This window comes from Passer montanus, unplaced genomic scaffold (assembly GCF_014805655.1).
Source record: "Passer montanus isolate IOZ18808 unplaced genomic scaffold, ASM1480565v1 scaffold10, whole genome shotgun sequence".
In the NCBI taxonomy this organism is placed as follows: domain Eukaryota; kingdom Metazoa; phylum Chordata; class Aves; order Passeriformes; family Passeridae; genus Passer; species Passer montanus.
Genome location: NW_024356505.1, coordinates 16,327,112 through 16,345,840, shown reverse-complemented (window position 1 = coordinate 16,345,840; position 18,729 = coordinate 16,327,112). Strand labels below are relative to the sequence as shown.

Sequence of the window (18,729 nt, the reverse complement as noted above, 5' to 3'; positions counted from 1 at the left end):
AGGAACAGTGCTTCTATTTGAGCTGTATGTAGAGATATGCATATATTCTTTGTTTCTTTCCTTTCACGAATGAATAATTTCATATTAGCTCTGTGCATATTGAAGTGAAGAAAAGAACCTTCATTTTTAAGTTCTTTTTCATTTAATACACCATTTTCTTTTCATAATATGTTTCCTCTACTTTTTCTTTTCACCATCAATACTTTCAACCTGAGGATGATTTGAAATTATTAGAGGTCATGCTAAAAAACCCAAACAACCAAGATTAACAGAAAGACAGTCTCTGCTATGAAAACTGTTAATTCAGTATAATGGCTGCTCTGTTCTGTTATGTTACAGTGAAAATTTATACAAACCAACAAGCAGATCTGATTTACTTTTTATGTCTATTCAGAATTGTATGTAATTCTGATGGCATGGACTCATCTATCCCTCTTTATATAAAAATGTGTGTTGTGACCAACTTGCTATTACAGACTGACACATTTAAAATTGCATACATTATTTAGTAATAGCTTATGTATAATTTTATTTGTTTTCAGAGTTACAATGTTCATGAGATAATCATAGAGAACACATTATATATTGTTGTTAAACACATTTTTGCCACAAAAAAGTTGAGAGCATTGGTAGAAAATTCTATGTCAAGTTATGTGAAAATATTTATCACCTGTAACCATAATTTCATAAAACCAATATACACTTTACGTAATATTATATCAGCAAATTCCTTCTTTTTGCAAATAACCTTTGCTCTATACTTATGCATGTTTGTAGTTCAGTGCATCAAATGCTTCTGTGTGTGTGTGTTTTTGCAATGCACAGGAAAAATACTAGTTTACTCCTATGGTAACTGTAAATGTCAACACCACTGGACCCAAGAATGGTGAATTACTAGATCTTAATTTTAGCGAATAATCACCTTCATATTTTTCTACCTAATGCTGAACAAAACATTAATTGGCATTTACCTCCTAATGTTTACAGAACATAGACTGTATATTTCAAAGACATAATCCTTACCAGCTATATACTGACTTTTATTTTAATATCTATTATATAAATTAGGACTCTGTTGAATTCTTATACTGAGGAACAAATGATAGTAACTTTATTTAAATACATGCACAGTACCGTGCACTACAGCATGATGAAGTATTATTTTTTTAAATGGATGAATGAATCAATAGAAAAATAGATTTAATAAATAATTAACATTTTAAAGTCTGGATAAAAATGGGAAATCATGCATTTCAAGCAAAATTTTATTTTTTCCTTGTTTTTTTTTATGAAATCTCTGAGAACTTAAGACATGCAGAGCTGAGAAGCAGCTCACTCTGAACAAAGAACAATGTTAAGACTGCACAAAAAGTTTTGCTTGAGATTGTTTATATGCAAGACTGAAAAAATTTGCCATTCTTCGACTTCCCTTCAACATTAGACAGTGCTGTGCAAACCTCAGGCAAATCCCTGTATTATGATTTCTAAGCTGTTAGGAAGTCTCTCAGAGAGCTAAGAAAGTTAAAACCTGAGCAACTGCCTCACCAAAATTATGACAAGAAATGTCTGGATTTCAGATAGCAGACTACAAAAGGGTAATAGGCAACAGGTCATTGTTTCCTTGAGCAATTAACTTAGGGGATGAGTAATTATGGATAGCATGAATTTATAAATTATTATGACATAAAAAATATGTTTAGTTTTCTAATATTTAATTTGTATCTATGTATCAATATTTAGCATATGTTCCTATGTCAATCAACTTATGAAACAAATGAAAAGTGAGTATTTACTTGAAATTAATTTAATGTTTTTCCCTACCCAAACATTTGTCTGGACATTTGACAATGCAATCAGAAGAACTGTAAATTTTCAGAAGTGAGTCTACTCTAGTGAGTTTGATTAATTATGCATTAACCCATTTCTCTGAAGCATCCTTCACTAAATCTTTGGTGGGAAATGCACTTTAATTAGGCATGAGCTTTGGTTATTTGTGTGCATATGCACTATGCTATTGGTCTTTGTGGAGAATGATTTAAGGTTTGCCATGTTACAGAGATGTATTGCTTATGAAAATAATTCTAGGATTTCAACAAACACTGATGGCTAGTTTTGCAATTATTGTTATCTTCACTCAGCATGATCTTCTTAGTCCCGAAGTTTTTGCTCAAACTTTCATCAACTTTTAATCTTAACAAAAACTTTATCTAACTTATACAAGAACAATCATGACCATTTATACTGTGCATATTGTTAGATGTTTTCAGCAGGTACAGTTACTCATGTACATAGGAGTTATCAGAATAACTTACAGGATTTTAATACTTATACTGTTGAATAAAAATATTCTCAGGATAGAAAGAAATTATAAACTAAAAATACAGGTTAATGAGACCTGCAATGATTCTACTCTGAAACAGGTCAGATTGACTATTCGTGTAAAGATGTTTGATTGAAGAGATACTATTGAACTTATGGCATATGGTTATTGTAGTAGAAAAAGCTGAAACAGAACAGAGAGAAAATCAAATTATCCATGACATTCTCTTCCCGTATTCCATGGCAAAATTAGACCACAGATTAGTAAATGGTAACGCATGCAACAAAAAAATATGCTGTATCACTGTATGTAAACATCTGCTTTCATCATGCAAAATGCCTACAAAACTGTGACAACATTTTTTTCTAGTAGCATAGTTTTACATCAGCTCAGCTACAGAACAGTTAAACCAAAATCCAAGATTTTGCAAATAGAAGATATTCTAAAATTCTTGAAAGATTCCCAGCATAAATATTCCAAAGCCCAACAAAGCTAATTGATTTTGTTTTTTTTTAATTTAAACTAAACTACATAGGCTTATTCCTTGCTGTGGTTCCTTGTTCTTTTGATGATAGAAGAGAAAAGACCAGTTTTTGGAGGTGGTCCCATCAACATGGGGGCTTGGTTCTTGTGAGTAATTTTTATCTGGGGAAGAAAGAAGAAAAACAGAGTTACCCCTTGAGCTAGTTCAGTTCCAACTGTCTGAGATGCCTGATTTATCTTTATATATAACTTCCAGACCTGCACCATTTAATTGAAGCTGAAAGGAAAATACCTGGGTTTTTTTACGAATGATATTGCATATGCACTAGACCAGTCTATGTGTAATAGTTTTTCCACAAATAATTTAAATTATACACAAAAAATTAATAAACACATACAATAAAATACATGCCAATATACAATCTTACTTTTGGAGTGTGGGATTTATTGCTTGCTGTTGAGGAAGAATTTAAAAGTTGGAAAGAACATACATGCTGACAGACCAAGCTGTTGCCTGTTATTAAGATACAAGCGATGTCTTTATATGCTTTATTTATACATCTAATCAAGCTGTACTCTTTTACTACAGGACAGTACTTAATTTCAAAACAGCAATGGTGAACAAAAGTATAAAGTTAATACACAAGAAAAGGTCCAAAAAGATGAACTGGCATTCTAATTTGTTAATTAATTGTTAATAGAATGGACTCAAATATTGAAAAGACTATTTAAAACACTTTGTAATACTGCTCTAAAGCCACCCATTTTGATTTCTTTGATATAGAACTACGAATCACCTTAAATGAGACAACCTTAAAGTAGATTATGTCTGCAATTTTCTCTAATTCAAGTCTAAATTAGAGAAGACATTTTATGAATGTATGCTATGCTCAAAGCTAATTGAAAGCAATTATCAAAGTGGCATTTTGTCTGTGACTTTAAGATACATTGTAAGATAATAAATGATTCTCATTATGTAATAAAAAGGTCACATCTTGCCTTTGGGCTAGTGACGTTAGGAGTTTTTCAAAAGCAATCCGAGACATTTTCTTTAGTGAACTACGACTAATACAAGAACCATCACTTATTAAATATCAGTTGTCACCTGCATAGTACCCACATCAGAGATGGGTATCTCTTTCAAAAAGAAACACCACCTCATTAAAAACTGGAAAAATATATCTCTTAAAGTGCATAGCTGACATTTTCAAGTTAAAATGAATATCCTTCACTTGTCATTCACTAATAGTAAATGAAACAAAAAATGTATGTCACGTGGCGAGGCTCATTAAAATATAGATCAGGACATTTCTTGGGGTGGAAACTTACTTTACAATGTAAGAAGACAGAAACATAAAAATCTCAACAGAGTCTGTGTCTTGGTTTAACTCTATTAGAGCCTTTACTCTACTCTCCAAATGCTCATTTTCATGCCACCTTAGTTCATTAACTTCAAATTTCATGTGGGACCTCTTTTTGTCAACACTACTCATTAGTATTGAATATAGCATATGGGGGGTTCTTGGCAATGTAGATTACTTTCACATGGATAATAACTGTGGCTTTCAAAGACTGGCACCAATATATTTTCTCACAATAAATTCTGCTTCAGGCATCATTCTGGAAGCCAAATCTGTAGTTAGGGTAAGCTGGCATTTTTCCATTGATGTCAGTACCAGCTGATGATCTGGTCCTGGAAAACTGCCTATTTTTGTAACTTCCACATGCTTCATAAGACGTATTTTGGAGATCAGGAGCAGTGATGATATCAACCTGATCCTGAGGATCATGACATGAAGCAACCTACAGCTGGTATGAGTGAATTTTTAAGTCATAAAGGGTTTAGCTTATTGCAAGATTTGGCCATGATGTGGCAGTAGGAATGCCTTTAAATTTCCTTTCTGAGGTAAAACATAGTAATTCCATCCTAAAGTGAATAAAAGAGCAAAGCCCAAAAGATGGCTTTAGTAGGAAGGGGTGAGGTAATCCTGAGACCCTGTACAGATTGCGTGTCAGGTTGGGGCTGTTCAATGCTCCTCAGGATGAATGCAATTACATACTGAGTAAATGTTTATCATTTGTAATGTTCTTTCTTGGCTTGAGCCATCTGTTTCAGAGACCACAACCTCTTCAGCATGTTGCTTCCTATCAGCTGAGATCAGCTAACATGCCTGAACATGATTAACCACTACCATGCATGGGGATGAGTCCTACATGCCTCTCTCCAAGACATATTTTCAACCTTTATAAATAGGCACAATTTCAATGGTGTAAAATATTTTGTATTCTGAAAATGCTGCAATAAAGTGTAAATTTAAAGTATATATTTTTTACTTAGTCATGGTATTTCTATTAACATTGCATTGGTTAACAATGATAACCATCAAATTCTTCACTTACCTACCCTAAAAAAAATTCAATAAATTGAAACATCTTATTTTTGGCTGATGAAAAAAGATCAGTATGTTTCTGAACCATTGCAGTACTTTGCCTGAAGAAGGCTAATTTTGTCTTTCTCAATACTCTCAGGCACTGCATTTCTGCCCTGGTCTGTCACTTCTGCTTCTGTTCTCACACTGGCAGTGCTGCCAGAGTTGGAGCTGTGAGTTTGGGTGACAAGTGACAGTGCTCACTTCAAGATGGGAATAAGCACTGAGGATCTCAGACAGAGAAACAGTGTTGTAGGTCAAAGCAGGGCCTAACATTGAAAGTGTTCTATAGCAGGACAAAAAGAGAGTGAGAGAGAGAAAGAGAGATTTTGGAAGCAACAGAGTCTATGTTAAGTTAAAAATTCCCACTTACAGCTCTGTAGAGATTCTATGTGTGTTTATACAGGGAAATGTCTAAAGACTAACGTTTACCATTCAGTTTCTCTTCCATTCAGCAAGCATTTTCATGTCTTTTTTTCAGTGGAAACACAATTATAAAAGTTTTTAAAAAGACCCTTTAAAATTTTTAATGTTTCTTAGATTTACCTGTGAATCACAAACACACATGCACATGAAAAAAAGAGATTGCACAGACAAAAATCCAGAAAGCTAAAATCCTAACCTACTCTACTTTTAGGAATTGATAATATATACTCGTAGAAATTACTATGGAATTCTGGAAAACAATTTTTGAGATCACTTACTCAATTTATTGAAAATGTGTAATAACTTGAGGGTAATATAGAGAACATTTTAAACATAAATTGAGTGCCTGAATTGCTGCTGGAAGAAAAACAAAAAAAAACAAACACACAACCGCCCCAAAAAAATCCCAGCCAACCAAAAAAACCCCAAAACAACAATCCCCCCCCCTAAACAAACATGAACAAAAAAACCAACAAAAACCCAAACCCAACCCCCCCAAAAAAAACCAAAACAAAAAAACCCCAAAAAACAAAAACCCCACCCACAAACAAACAAAAATCTCCAAACAAACAAGAAATTATTTTACATACTTGGCATAAATGTATACTCAAATATAGACAAAATCAGAAAATAATAGAATTCTATTTCAGAGGTAAATATGTAGCCACCTGAATTGCTAAGATACCATGGATTTTTGTTGTAAGTCTGCTCCACAACATTCTAGGCTAAACTTAAAATGTTGAAGCCAATGAAAAACCTCTTATTTACTAATTGAAGCCAAGATTTTATCCCACGAGGGTTGGTATATATAGTAAATATTTATCCTGCAGAAAAATCTTGCATTTGCAGAAATCACCTTTCCAGTATTAGAAAGTATGTCCAGTGATTGTATTCATGGCAAGGAACACTAGGTCAAATTGAAAGAGCATAATACTCAAAAGAAGAGATGATAATATCTTCCTATATGTCAATAGAAAATGTTGTGATAAAGAGGCAGCCTGAATTTTTGATACTAAAAATACTTACAAACTCATAAACCAGGCCTTTGTTTTAGAAGCAGGTCAGAGTTTCAAAATGCCTTGAAGCCACATTAATATCCACTATAAGAAAAGCAGTGAGCATCAAATTTTTTAGCGTGATAACAGTATCTTTTAGGTCAGTCAGTTTTACTTTCATGTTCCTTTTTCTGCAGTATATGCTGGTTACCTTTATGCTTCAAAGAATGCCTAAACATTTACTATTTACTACTTCAGAAGACATAGTGCTATAAATACATGTTCTAAAGTATTGCACTAGCTGACAATAGAAAACTGGAAACAGAGCTAATCAGCTCTGCTGATAATATTTCAATTAAGGTTAAAGAACATATTACTGTATTTTAAAGACAGACAGAAGAAACTGCCAGAAAAAATCCCCAGCCTTATCCAGCTGGATCTTTTATTTTATGGTCACTTTTGAACATGTTCTCAGCAGGGTTTAGATGTTGGTTGTTTTGAGGGTAAGGGGGTTTTCTCACAGTATGGATACTCAAATGCTGCTCCTCTTACAGGAAATGGAGGGATGAAACTCCTCTCTATCACAGGAGTACCAAATACTTTTCTCTTCCTTAGGTGATCAAGAGTGTATAGGGAATCATGTTATGAATCACAGGATTAGAATGTAGGCACTGCTGAGCAAAATTAACCTGTGACTTGCATAATGTGGCATTTCGGGCAAAACCTCTCAGATCTAGACTAGTTGTTTTAAAAGCATTATGCAACACATCTTAAATAAATTTCTAAACAATATTATTGTGCAAAGTGCAATCAAATCTAATCAGTTTGGCATTAATTAAGCTCTAATAATATACTCTAGTCTCTCTCCTAAGTAGTGTGATCCGTTTCCCCTTCACACAGGTAGATTGGAAAACGTTACGGTGTCATCATAATTTTTAAACATACTGAGAAAATGACAGAGCTGCAAAATTAAAATAAATGATTAATGGCATTTTTTTCGTGTTTTGTACTAATAGGTATCACTGAGGTTTTAAATTAATAGAGCTGTCAGCTCAGGGTTGTTACAGATCCAGTACAGAACTGAAATGGAAATTATGTATTCCACAGATACCTAAAGATGACACTCTGGAATATTTTAAATTTTAATTAGTAGGTGCAATTGTTTTTCCCCCTCCTCCCAAAAACCACTGCAAATTAATTGGCAATTAGTCACAACTAATTCTTTTCTTAACAATCTGAACTGGAAAGAAAGGTGCACTACACATGCTAGAGTATTTGTCTGGGGTGCAGAAAGCACACATGCAGTAAATTGCTTTGTCAATTACAAAAACTACTGTTGTGAAATTAAGGAAAAAAATACGCATACATAAACAAAAACAATTAAAGTGCAGTGTACCTGTGACCACAAAAAATAATGCCCAGCTGCAAAATAAAATGTTAAAAAACTCAATAAATCAATCTGGCCTTGGAACAGAATGCACATTGCTTCTCAAAAGGGAAAAAAAGTGAAGCACTTTCATATAACATCAAAAGTCTTCTCTAGTGATTTTCATTTTTGGGTTAACTATGTAACAACTGGCTAACATTTTATTGAAATCAGCCACCATATCTAGGACCCAGCTCCTGTTTGCTCTAAAGTGGCAGATGCAGTAGGTCAAATTCTCTCATTATAAAGACTGATAAGAAAATAATGGTACAACCAGAGACTTGGAAAGAAGATACTTTACCGACAGAGTCTGGAATACAGCTGCTGCTGCTGCTTCATGTGATGTGTGAGGTATTGGAAACAATGAATCTGTATAAAAGCAAATCTGTAACTCTCTTTTAGTTTTCTCACCTAGCTCTGGCACACAGTTTGGTTTGGTTTAAGTTCTTGTTTCTCTCTGTATCTAACTACAGTACAGTAAGATCCCTGCGCCCTGGCTCATCACATATCTAGGGATTAAAGGAAAAACTGGAAAGAAACCACTCATTCTAAACTTATTTTTAAGGTGCATTCAAATGACAGTGTTTTGAAATACTAATTTTGTGTAACATTATTCCATGACTTACTCCAAGTTAACAGTATACAATCAGGAAACAATTCTGAAAATACTGTGTCTCAGATACCCGTGAAACTGTTTCTGGCAATCCATTAGGTGAGCTCTGACTATGGGTTTTTATTTTTATTTCTTTATTTAAGCAATATTCTTGCATCTTCTACGGACATTTCTTTCTTCTACTTTTAATCTAGTGTTTCTAGAAGCTTGACACTCTTTCAGATATCATGCCAAGCAAGTCAGGAATAGATGAAAGAACATAAATTGCAGTTATTTCTAATTAGGATGGAACATTGTTATAGATTTTTTCAAAACATTGCTAATAATTTATGTAGCTAAATTGAAAGATTACTTTTCTTAAAAAAACCCTGATGGCTAAAGCTAGAAGTTTATTGAATTAACTTGAGAGTCTTTGAAGTTTCATTACTATTAATGACCTGTTTGGAGATCAGGTGAAACCATAGATATCTTTCATGTTGCTATATTTGTCTGGGAGAGCTCTGATAGAATTTCCTCCTCAGCTAATCAGACAAGATGTTTAACATAATATTAACATTATCTTTCCTTCTCCCAAAGAGTCTTCTATAAAAAAAACCAGTGAAAACAATACAATTTGATGCTCAGATGCTTCATCTTATTATACCAGAGCAGAGTGACTTCGTTAGATGCTGCATTCTGCATGTGTTCAATATACTGAATAATTCTGGATGACAGATTTTTACACCAAGCCACTCACATTTCTAAGGATGCACAGAACCTACATGACTGTGTACCCGCTCTCCCGTAGGGATGATAGGTGCATAAGCAATGTATCATAGAAGATTTTAGAAGAAACACACAACAATTTGTTTACTCATAAAATTGATCACAGGACGGAAAAATCTGATCACAGCTTCTGGAAACCACTGCATTATCGACCACATTCCACAATATTTTCTCAGAGCTCACAGTATCATTTTGGAGGAGCATGGCCTCCATATGCATGAGAAAGGACAGTGTCAGCAACTCATGCTATTTGTGTGAAACTTTCTTCCCAGTCAAAAAGGAGAAGCCACAAAGAGAAACATATTGATTCCTTCAAGAGGAAGTAAACTTCCAAGCCTGCATGTGCAGGCTGTATCCCATATAGAATTGGGATTTGAGGCCAAAGTTGTTTTCCTGAATAGGCACAATAGAAAACCAGGAGAATTTTGATCACGTTGAATTTAATTTATTTTGGAAAATCTTTTGGAAAATACTCTCATTTATATCAAAACCTGAAGCAATGCAGCAAAGTACTTTTTAGCATAAGTAGTTGCAAGTCGGGCAAGAGTTGATTCAATACATGCTGATTCTATGAACTTCTTTCTCACTTAGTCTCTGTAATATTTATAGGTCAGTCCTTAACACTACTGAACTTAGATGACACTGAAGTTCCTGAGATACCAAAAAAAATTTCACCTTCATAAAAGACAGTTGAAGAGGGAAAGATAGCAGGTTTTGTTTTTTGCTGTTTGGGTTTGTTATTTTTTTTTTTAACAATAGCTTTCTGGCTGGGACACAAAAGAATCAAAAACCTGAGGCTCAGCTGCTGTGTCTCACTGATGTGTGCAACCTAACAAGGTGCAGACCTCTCTCTCCTAAAACTAGTGAGATGGTATATCCAAACACAACTGCAGCTTCTTCCTTCAAACAACATAGCCAGTAAACTAGTAAGTGCCTTGCCTCAGCATCCTAATGAGAAAAGGTAGCCTGGGAAGGTCTCCCCATGTCTCTGCACAATGCAGGAAGTTATATAAAGATGCACAATACATCTTTATATATAGGCCTCAATTTCTTATAAGGACTAAAGAACGAAACTTCCTAAGAGGCAAAAGGAAAGGAAAGCCAAATTATCACAAGTGTCCTAGGGAACTAAACATAGAGAGTTCTTTATCTGGCCATGATGGTTTTTTTTTTTTTTTTAAATTAAAAAAATGTGTCATTATTCATCTGCTTTCATTTTGAGAGAAAATGGCAGTTTTTTCTCTAAAACAGACAAACCTATTGATTTTTATATTGTCCTCCTTATCAGTTTTTTGAAATGTGAGCTCTTGCTGGCTCAAATGACTGATTACATAGCTGACTAAGCCTAAAGTATTATTTTGATTTTTTGGGGATTTTGCACAGACTCTGGTTTGGATACACATCACAGATATCACCCTGGTATTTACATGATCAAGTATGCTTTGGCTTCCAAAGAAAGATCACTGTGAAGCACAAACTCAGATATCAAATCTTGATCTTTGGTTGAGAGAAACCTAATATCCACCTATGTCTAAGGACATAGGTGGGTATTATCTTCCTATTATCTAAGGAAGAATTCCTATCAACTTGCAGATAACTTAAAGAAAAAACCTCTACTGTAGTTAGAATTAGTGGGGAAGAAAGAGGTCGGACCATATATATTTTTTACTTTGTAAGATGTAGGAAACAGAGGGTGGCACATATACAACAGTGCAAGGAGCTATTGCAATAAATATTGAAGCTCAGCAGAAAAAAAACCCCACAAAAATGAATAAAATAACAAAAAAAAATACTATATCTAAATTCATAGAAGTGCATTGGTATAGCAAATAGTGCATGTATTTGTTCCTCAAAGACTAAACAAGTACATTCAACACCATGGTTTTCTTACATAGTGCCAAGTACATTCTCATAAAAATGGTATAGCAAAAAGAATAGGTTCCTCAGAAGAGTATATGCCATTTCTATCCCCTTTTCTATCCCCTTTAAAACTGGACAGCAGTAATTGTCAACAGTAATTTACTGTTTCCTCAGGACAGTAATTGAAATGTAAGAACTGTCTTTTTTCCAGGTTTGTTCTCAATTGCACTGGCAGCTTGTGCTAGCATTATCAATCAGATAACAGGGATTCTGCACAGAGCAAGCATCAGGACAAAAAAAAAAAAAAGAAAAAAAAGAAGCACATGTTATTGCCAGCAACCTTCCATAAGTTCTCTTCCGTAATCTGGCAACTGAAAATTTCCATGTCTTTTTCCCAAATAAGTAAGTAATAAGCTGGGTTCAGTGCTGTTGCTCTGCACTGAACCACCATTGTAGAAGAGGTAAAGATAATGATATCTCATAACTCCAAATGGTTTTCTGCAACAAATCTCATAAAGTCCCGACTGTTCAGCCTTCACACAGTATGTGTTTCTATGATTCTCCTCACATTGCAGAATCTGAGCACTTCCCTAGAGAATGAGAATTCAGCATTCTTCACACTGTTCAGCTGTACACTATGGTGTATCTGGTAAACACAACCCTCTTCTGTCATCCAAACCCATATATTATCAGTTTCATGCCCATTAGCACCTTCCTGTACGTCACTACTTTTATTTTTTGTGTAAATTTTAATCCTACCAGCAACATAAAGCTCGTGAGAGGAATCCAGTACCCTTTTTTTTGAAAACTGCTCCCACTTGTATGTAGTGGGATTTCTTCCTTGTCAGAGTACTATTTTGTCATATTTGCAAGCTGCAAGGCTGCAGCAATTCATCTACTTAAAAGCACAGGTCTTCTTTAGGGAAGCAAAATTAGTAGAACTTTATATTAAAACATACTAATAAGATTACACAGGACAATAAAGAACTTGGCTTTCTTCAGCCTCCTCTCTGAATGCCTGGTTAGCCTCTATAATTTATTGGAGATGAAAATGGAGAGTTCTTACAGATACGCCTTTTCTTGCATTGTCTCTAAAGAGTCACTCAAAGTTCCTATCCTATCCTATCCTATCCTATCCTATCCTATCCTATCCTATCCTATCCTATCCTATCCTATCCTATCCTATCCTATCCTATCCTGATTAATGTTTGTGTGCTCTCACTTCATATGTGCGGGTACTGAAACAAGAAACTAATTAATTTCCTTTATTTACCCCTTAAACTCTAAGGACTTAAAAAAATATTAGTCCTATTGTAAAATTGAAGCAGAAGAGTTAAGAATTCAGCTTTAAATAAAACTTTCTTCATATGAACTCTGAAAAACACAATACAAAAGCTTTCTAAATTTTAAGACTAACATTAGTTACTTTCTACATTTTAGCATCAAAACAAGGATTGAATTTTCCTCAGCAATAGAGAGCCTAAATCTGATACACCATCATAAATAAATGGTCATATTGGGTAAAGGGATACTGAGACTGCACTCCTCAAGTATTTTCCAAACTTCTGAAACAGATGTCTTTTAATTCCACTTTAACCTGTGTTTGAATTCAGAATGATAAATTAAAAATACAGGGAGTACTGAAGTATATAAAAACAGTTTGTGAAGATGTTATTCAAGAAAAGTGAGTTAACACTGATGAAAACAGTTGTCTTCTAAACACAAGAAATATTTCTACCAGTGAAAAAGAGGAGAAAGAAAAATAATCAGTTGCAGTTACCGTGCAAGGAGTTTGCATCCAAGGTTCCCCATCTATCTGCATAGGCAGAGACTTGCTGGTCCTAAAGGTACAAATTTCATCATATAAGAAAAAGAAACTAGAAAAAATTGATAAATGTATTTATTGAAAAGGCACATATGTGATGGCATACAGATATAACCCTGATTCACCCTAAACTCCTACGAAATTTCCAGTATGACTCAATATGCTTACAAATGTAACCTAGTCAACTTTAAAAGCTTAGTCTGATTTTCAACACACAAAGCAAAAACATGGCAAATATTAATGTATCTTGCTAGTGTTACACTACTCTTTCATGGAAGAAGAGTCTGTAATTTGTGAAATAATGAATGAATGACACAATAACTTCAGGAAGAAACCTTACTAACAGAAAAGACAAACAAATTTGTGCTATTTTTTATAATTTAGATTGCACGAGTATATAGTATATATATTATTCTACTATAAAGGAAATGAGAAAAAAATTTTAGGTCTATCATCACCACTTACTAGAATCACTGTGTCTGAGTTAGTCAGAACAGTCACAGAGAATGACGTCTGCACTATATTCAGAGTGTTTAACATGCCATGTTATAAATTTGAATTGTTAGCAAAGGGGTGCTGATTTCAACAGAAAGATACAGACAGTATTCCCTCTCTAGTTTTGGGTGTCACATTAAGAAAAGTGTAACAAAATGAGAACAGAAAAAAATAAATTTACTACATTTATGGTCTTTTCCAACCATATTTTTGTATACATTTTCCAACTGTATTTTTTGTATACTAATTGTATGCATACAAGACTATTAAAAACAGCATGGAGTGGATAAATGTAATAACGGAAAAATTAGTGACTCATGTTGGTCAATGGAAATTCTGGACTGGATGTTTTTTGAAAACAAACTAACACTTCATGGAATTATGCCCTACCACCTATGGCCATAAATGAAGGAAGGGAAGAATGTTTAATGAGCTCTCAGTTTATAGTTCATGAAGGGTTCCTACTTATTTTTTTATTGTTGCTCTTCTGTTTTAGGCTCATTAATTGCAGAGCTTATGGGTTTAATAAATTTTGGAAAATTCTTACTGAGGAATTCTTGACTGAAAAAGAGTCGGTCAATTCCTTTTCGGTCCTTATTTAATCCAAAAGATAGAACAATTACTTTTTCCTTGTGTTGTAATTCAAGTTTACTCTATTGTGAATGTTCTTATCTTAGAAATGATAAAACACAATGAGATTAGAGTACTCCACCATCATCGGCTCGCACATACCAATAGATTTAATCATAGTGGCTTGTCAGAATTCAGTAAATAACAAATAAATTAAAAACAGAGCACTTTGACTTCCACAGATCAAAAAGTGCTTTACAATTACTAATTACACACTACTATTCCCTGGTGTGGTATGCATTATAAATGGGTTAAAATGTGACAAAGTAATGCTAAATTACTTTTGGCTTGAAATTGCATGGAGTATATGTCAACAATAAACCCCAAGATGTTCATGGCTTATTCCTTCTGCTCCAAATGCTTGACAACACTTCTTCAAAAAATGGCACTTGAATACAACATGTGAAGATTGAATGTAAATACCTCTTTTTAGTTTTGTGACACATTTAAAGAAAGGAAGACATATAGGCATAGAATATGGATGGAATACATTAATTTAGTATGAAAAAATGATACTTCAACAAAAAAAAATAAATAGTTATGACTATTATACTACAAAAGAAAGTCAATATATAAAACTCTCCAGTTGCACTCCAACACTGCAGTGTAAATTAAAGCTGCTGATACCTGATGACAACAGATGAGCACTGGGCAAGCCGTCTTCCAGCACTTTTCAGACCTGTGTATATCTGTCCCATCTCCATGGCTCCTTCCAGACCCACCACTTCCATAAGCTGGTCACTTAGATCTGCAAAAGTTGAAAAAAATCCACATTTTGTCTTGACAGCATTTTGACAGCAGTCATATTGACCAATGAGAAGTCTCAGAAGACAAACTGATAATAAAAGATGTGGAGAACAGAACTGGCAAAAATGATTATTCCCGAGGAGAATTGCAGCTTTAAGTTGGACACAACTGGGCCCATGATTCTACAATATCCTAACAAAAATTATTCTGAAATAGAATAATTATATCCATGGTTTATTTTAATACATGAAGACTAAATAAATAATTTCATTATATGAGAAAATAAAAGACATTCCTTCATTTTGGTTACCTGACACACAAAGAATGAGATGTTTACAGTGCATAAATTTATGCTTTTTATTTTTTCAACACATATTTAAAATCTGCAAAAAAAAAAGTCAGTGCTCCAGACCCTACAGGATCCTCCTCTATACAGTACTTTCCAGACAATGTGTACAACTCCAATGCACCCTTAATGTGCATGCATTATCATTATGAGATGTTATTATTTTTTGCATTGGATCAGTGTCTTAATTAGTACACACAGGCAATGCAAAAAGGAAGAAAAACACCTTAACTATCCACCTAGCTTTCCAACTTCATCATGCTTGTTTGCACGCAGTTATATATTATTGTTTCACGCTTCTTTTTGACTAAATAGTACTTTGGTATTGAAATTCTAAAAGTTTTAAAACAAATATTAGTTTACTTAGCTTCAAAGAGTAAGGAAAAATTCTGTGTAGAATTTCAGGTACAGATACCTAAATAGTAATAAGCAGTCTGCTTTCAGAAGCAACCAAGGTAATGAAATATTATCCAGAATCAACTAGAGTGCTTAGCATGAAATGTTTTATATTCTCCTGCATAAATACATGGTGCCAAGACCAAAAGGACAAGAAGAAGAAACACTTCTTTGCTAGCTGTGTAATATGTGTATTTTATAAATTGGCTGTTAACATCAATGTTTCCAAAAGGTACATTGTTCAGTGAAGCAAAGCATTGAGATAAAATGTTGGAGTCTATCATCACACTGAAAACTCCAAAGAAAAGAGACCACAATGCTCTGTGTATTTTAAGCCCCTCAACCCTTAATGAAGGTAAAATTTCATGCTAAAAATTGTATCTATGAGGCTATTCCAAAGTTTCAGTGGGAGTCTTTTCTGTTCACTTCTTTGGCTTTCAATGAAGGTAATTAACTGAAAGAAGTACTGTGATGACGGAAAAAATATATTAAAAGCAAATAGAATTTATGATCTGGATTATTCTGTTTCCAGCAGAAAATCTGATACTATCCAAAGCCTTCATTTTTCTTCTTATACTTTCTTAATATTTTCTGGTTTATTCATTTTCTCATCACAGTGCAATTAGTTCCATATAACATTAATAAAGAAAAAAATAAACAATATTCTTGCCCATTAAGTGAAAACAATAAGATGGTCAAAAGTTTAAAATGTACAATATAATTAATTCTAGCTATATATTTTTATAGCTTGTATCCATGTAACACATGCAATTTTGTATGTCTGGCTTTCCACTGCATTTTTTTTTTCTTAAAATGTTTTACATAAGTAACTAACATTTAAACTTAAGTGAGATTTAAAGAAATGTTGCTTTTCTTGATAGCCACAGAGACTTAATCAAAAATTTATATATTATAAAGGCACATACAACTTTTTAGATCATTAAAATATTTAGCCAAAGAAAACATCAAATTCCTATTCACTGGGCCATTAGAAATTTTTTTTTAATGGAAGGATAATTAAGAACAGATTTTTATTTCTGACAGCTCAGGCAACACGTGCAACATTCAGCCCAGTGACATTTTCAGAGATATATATTTGATGCATAATTTTTCAGAAGCTGTGAGATTAGTCCAAGTAGGAGCAGGGTAATTAAGGGCCAAATCCTGCCCTTTGATCTCTACTGCATTTTTCATTAAATGTGGTATATTAAACATTGGAAGATGGAACTGAACAATACTCTCATCTACCAAAAAAAGTGAAACCCTTTCAAAAACTTCACATTTGCAATGGCACATTCCCAAAGTGGAGTTATTTTAGGCCAAATATGAATATTTTTAGAATCAGGCTTAAATTAGACATAACTTTCCTTCAGAAGCAGTAAAAACGAAAGCAAATGTAACATGCAATTATTGACTGCATTAGTTCACACTCCTGCTATTGCTGATATATTTGACCTGATGCTTTTGCATAGTCATATCCATTTGAACAAATCCTTGAGATATATTGACTTTGATAAGAACTCAAGTGAAAAGTGGAAAATGGAGTGTGTCTATTTTAGTCCCACTCTTCAAGGATGTTACATGGCTATAGGTACACTGGTTGAATATAAAGGGCCAAGACATAAACAGTGGGATGGTATTTCTTCTTAAAAGGTCTCTACCAAAGACTTTGAAAGAGACTAAGTAAGCTCTGTTAAAGGAGATCTGATCTTCTATTAAATTAACAGATAGGAAAGGGGAAGTCATTCTTCATTCTGGTAGAAGTTTATCACTGATTTTTCAGAAAGATCAGTGTGGGCCTCTGTACTGCTCAACATAGACCCCAAAATAATCTGGAAATAGAAGCAGACAGTGTGTAATGAAGATTCAACAAAGGAAAAACAAAACCCAATTATAAAAAAAGTTTAGGAATTTTATAGTACTGAGTAACAGGGCTTTACAAAGGCAGAAAGCTCAATATATGTAACTTAATGCCCATAAGGAGAAAGAGCACTCACTACAGATATGTAGACTGTCATATATATACATAGATACAATATTTGGAAATAAATATGGTGTGTGTGTCTCCATGTGTATATGCTTATTTTGCTGGACTATAATTGGTACTGTCATGCTGGAATGAACATTCTATGTTCTATGAACATATCAGCTCAATGCTCAATTTATGATCATCAAGTACTGCAATTGGTACATCCATAAGGTATGGAATTTGTAGTTCCAGTTCACTCAGCAATGCAGAGGAAGAAAAATAACTGGAAATGATAGATGAACAAATGTGGTAACAAATATGGAGCAACTTCTGTATGAAAATAAATTAGACGAGTAGCCTTCAGGAAGTAAGGAGATGAATGGAGGAAAGATGACAAAATACTAAGTGCAACGGAGTAGGTGAAGACAGTCATGTAATTCAGTATTTCTCAAACGCAAGAACTGAGTTTTATAGTACTTGTAGACAAGCAGGAAATCCTTTTAACATAATATGTTGTTATGCCAGGAGGCCACACTAAACTGAAATTATTTAAATAAAAAATGATACATATTCGGTAGGATATCTTAACAGAAAAGAATCACTGTAAGTTTGCTTTGATTTATTTCTAATACAGGTTGGTGTTAGAGGTCAGATACTGAGCCACACAAACTAGTGGGTTGATCCAGTATCACTATTCTTGCTGACTTCTTATGCATCTTATAAACTGTAGTGAAGAATAATGAATGCTGCCACTCTCTAAGCCTCATTTGTTACTTAAAACAGTTTGCAATGTGGATTTTTCTGACATGTATCCCTATTGTGTTGGAGGCCTCATTGTGAAAGTCACTCTTTTTGATCCTCAAATTATATTCTTGTGTATCTGTGTCTCTAACAACTATAAAGCAAATTATGTTTTTCTTTTTAGGGACACATTTCTTTCTTGTGTTTCTTCTTCATCCTATTGATTTTATTTTAAAGAGAAATAATTGGTGCTTTTAATGATA

The 18,729-nt window shown here is 33.7% G+C and overlaps 1 protein-coding gene across 6 annotated transcripts in view; it reads right to left on the bottom strand.

The window, feature by feature from the left end:
- Window positions 1-510: 510 nt before the first annotated feature.
- DGKB (diacylglycerol kinase beta) overlaps window positions 511-18,729 on the bottom strand; it is a 333,385-nt gene continuing 315,166 nt past the window's right edge. For all 6 annotated transcript variants that reach the window (XM_039712589.1, XM_039712598.1, XM_039712580.1 and 3 more), the window contains 3 exons: window positions 14,895-15,015; window positions 13,098-13,158; window positions 511-2,965 (listed from right to left, as the gene is read on the bottom strand). In XM_039712589.1, the coding sequence (XP_039568523.1) occupies window positions 2,858-2,965; window positions 13,098-13,158; window positions 14,895-15,015 (290 nt within the window). In that variant the 3' untranslated portion in view covers window positions 511-2,857. The remainder of the gene's footprint in view (window positions 2,966-13,097; window positions 13,159-14,894; window positions 15,016-18,729) is intronic.